At 38.3% G+C, this 3,343-nt stretch overlaps 1 protein-coding gene across 1 annotated transcript; it reads right to left on the bottom strand.

Moving 5' to 3' along the window:
- Positions 1–1,071: 1,071 nt before the first annotated feature.
- Positions 1,072–2,212, bottom strand: LOC122058660 (probable serine/threonine-protein kinase dyrk2). The gene has a single exon (XM_042621309.1). The coding sequence runs from the start codon at positions 2,157–2,159 to the stop codon at positions 1,242–1,244; it is 918 nt and encodes a 305-aa protein (XP_042477243.1). The 5' UTR covers positions 2,160–2,212; the 3' UTR covers positions 1,072–1,241.
- Positions 2,213–3,343: the final 1,131 nt, after the last annotated feature.

The raw sequence follows: 3,343 nt of genomic DNA, 5'->3' as shown, positions 1-3,343 counted from the left end.
TCTCCAAGGGGTGGTGCTGTAAATTACCCTTTATTTTATGGCTATTCCACAACTAGGAACACCCCTCCCCCTTTTTACCACTGATTACAGTTTTATCTCTTTATGGCTTATGCTATGTTTGGATGCCAAGAAAAGAAATGAAAAGAAAAGACAAAGAAAGAAAATAGTACAAAAAATAGAAAATGATAAAAACCATTATAATACAATATTTTATGTGTATATCTCTCTTCTCAAATTCAAGATTTTTTTGATTTTTTTCTTTTCTTTTATCGGGTTCCAAATATAGCCTTAGTTATGAGTTATCCCCTCCATTACGTGAAGCCAGATGGCCACCTTACCAATAATTTTACCAAGGAGAGCTAATTACATAACATTTAAACAATAAAACCGAGAGATCCCGCTCCAGCAATCTCCCCAACACCAAATTCCTTCACCCCTCCTCCATCTCCTATGTCAATGCGGTTCATACCATCTAAAGCCTGAAACTGAACCCAAGCGGTGGTTGATAAGAAGGATGTGCTAGTGCAAGAGGAAAAGGAAAAGCCTAGCTAGGACAATGCACAAGCCTAGGCCTAATTCCCAAGATGATATGCAATTGGAGGGAACCTAGTAAAGCAAATCAGACATGAAACATTTTTCTTGGGAAAATGGCAAATCAAAGATGCCATTGATTTAGGTAATCAGATCAGTATCCGGATCCAATTTGAGTTGACAACACTTATTTTGAAAAAAAATTGGCTCATCTGTCCCAATAGTTGGGAAACTTTGGAGGAAACAATTGGGGCATTGGCAAATATTGAATGGATCCAGATCGACCTATCCAAGTCCAGAATGGAACTTTGCTTTCAGCCCAAGCTCAGCTGCTCTAGTCCTACTGGATCACATAGCCTAAGGCCAACCTGGGCTGTGCAGAAGTCCTAGTGAGGCAAGTCAAACCCATTTTGGCTGTTTGTTGCTGTCCTCAATCGCTAAGGGCTTGAGATAAAGTCCAGCCAAGGATGTGACCTAACTGAAGAGACTTGAACTACTTACCATGTCTAAGCCACAACAAGGGAGTTGAAACACAAACCCTAATAATGACACTGCTCTCCTTTATTTTGATTTTGGTAATCAATCAATCTCAATTCTTCAAGCCTGTTTACAAAAAAAACATGAAAAGAATACAAAGGAAAAAAGAAAACAAATGAAAAATCCACTATAATATATGAACACACCAATCTGCTACTGAAAACCATTTCTCCTTAAAGGAAGATGAAACAATCCAAAGAAATAAGAGGGTTATTAAGATCATCCATGGGAAGAGAGTTGCTATCTTTGTTTAACACCATAGCTCCCACTGAATTTTGATCATCAATACCAATACCATCCTGGATGTGATGAGTGCAAGTCTCTCTCTTCCTCATTAATTGAGATGACCCATCTCTACTTACTTTGTTTAAAGGACTTCTAAGCTGGAGATTCTCCTTCCTCTTGGGTGAATTGCCTCTGTTGGGTGAATTGCATCTCTTGGGTGCATTTATAGGAATTCCCCTACATGGATCTCCATTAAACCTCCTACTAGGAGATGGCGAACCGAAGTTTCGCCGAGGAAGGGAGCTTGTGGGTTGAGGTCTCTCAAACTCTTTCCTGAAACTCCTTTCTGGAGCTAGGGTTGGCGAGCTGGACCTTTCGCGGCTTCTCTTTTGTGGTGGGAGCCCTATTCTTCCTTGTACAGCTGATTTAGAAGATGATGAATCCAATTTCCGAGTTGGAAACTTAGGAGCTACAACCTTGACTGGAGTTTCCTTCAAGGGATCAAGTAATCCATGGGGAATTATATGTGGATTCTCCTTGAGACGAGCCCATAAGAAATCGTTCGAGAACGATCGATCCTTGGAAACTAATGCTGAAGATGAACATGTGGATGATGAGGAAGACAAGGTTGATGTGGAACAAGTGCTAGTAGTAGTAATATTAGAGGTACAAGAATCTGAGGAAGGTGAAGGAGATGAGATAAGAGATGAATTGGGTTGTTGTTTGTTGGGGATGAGAGGATTAATATCGGGAATTGTAGGAGATTGAGAGATAATTACAAGCTTGTCTTGAACCAGAAGAGAATGATCTTCTTTGTGTTTGTTGGAAGATGGGCGAGGCCGGCATTTGCTAATGCAACTCCCCATTAGGCAATAGGTAAAGTCGTAGAGAGAAGTTTGAAGACATGGATGCAAGTTGATGAAGAGGGGTAGGCTTTTTATGGTCTTTTTTATAATAAAGTTTGGTGAGAAATGAGGGAAAAGGGAATGGGTCAGTGGGTGGCTTTTAGCTTTCTCTTTTTATTTTCTCAGAGAAGATAATTTGAATCTGGTGGGGCGGGTAAGAAAGTAAGGATCCGTTGCTCAACGGATATGTCAGGGAAGGAAGACCGGAAAAGAAAGAGATGATGATGGTGGTGGTGGTGGTGGTAGGACCTTTGCATCCCGCGTGGGGACTTTTAAATATTGGTGAAATGCAATTTGAAGCTGAGTCTCAACGTCTCAACGTCTCAAGAACGTGTTTGACACTTTTATAGAAAAATAATAAGTGACTCAAAAACATAAGGTGGTAGTGGGTGAATGGTTCTGTATTCTCATTGGGTAGATTTGGAATGTTTGATTAGGACCTAGGGTTTGACTCAGATTTTATTAGAATTGTTTCACACAACATGAAGTGGTTAGGGGAGGGATTTTAGTGATAATTGTGACTTTGTTTAGTTTTGTCAGCTGCTTGATGATATAGTTTTTATTTTTTGCATGGTTATTATCGTGTATAGACAACTCTAGGTGTTGGAAGAGTCTTGGACGCAAGGTGACATCAACAAGGCGACCAAGACGATCAAGGTACTCGTCTAGCTGATGTCTTGATGACTATGTCATTATGAGAAAATGTATTATTATTCTGGAGAAGAGAAATTTTCATTCTTTCATACGGGAAAAGATTATAGTCTCATTGATTTGAAGCTATACATGTAATGATGAGAAATGTTTTTGAAAGTTGCAAGCTTTATTTAATCGGATTCTTTTAAATACGATCTGTTTGTTTGTTTGTTTGTTTTAGATAGATATAATCAAAATACAATCTGGACTAATATAATACTAAAACTATGTATTAAAAAGAACAGTGATCAAACGCTAATCCTCAATCCTTGGTTTTTGTCAATTATTTATTTGTTTTAAGATGGATTTGAATATTAAAATCTAATTACTCACCATGTTCTTTTAAGGATTTTTTTTTCCTTTACATAAATTAAACTTTACTTTTTCATCTTGGATTATTATATTTCTACTTGAACAAACTATCCTCTCGTATTCTAGCTCACATTTCCTTA

Source organism: Macadamia integrifolia, chromosome 2, assembly GCF_013358625.1.
Source record: "Macadamia integrifolia cultivar HAES 741 chromosome 2, SCU_Mint_v3, whole genome shotgun sequence".
Taxonomy (NCBI): domain Eukaryota; kingdom Viridiplantae; phylum Streptophyta; class Magnoliopsida; order Proteales; family Proteaceae; genus Macadamia; species Macadamia integrifolia.
The sequence above is the reverse complement of the archived record's forward strand: the minus strand, read 5'-3'. Positions and strand labels throughout refer to the sequence as shown.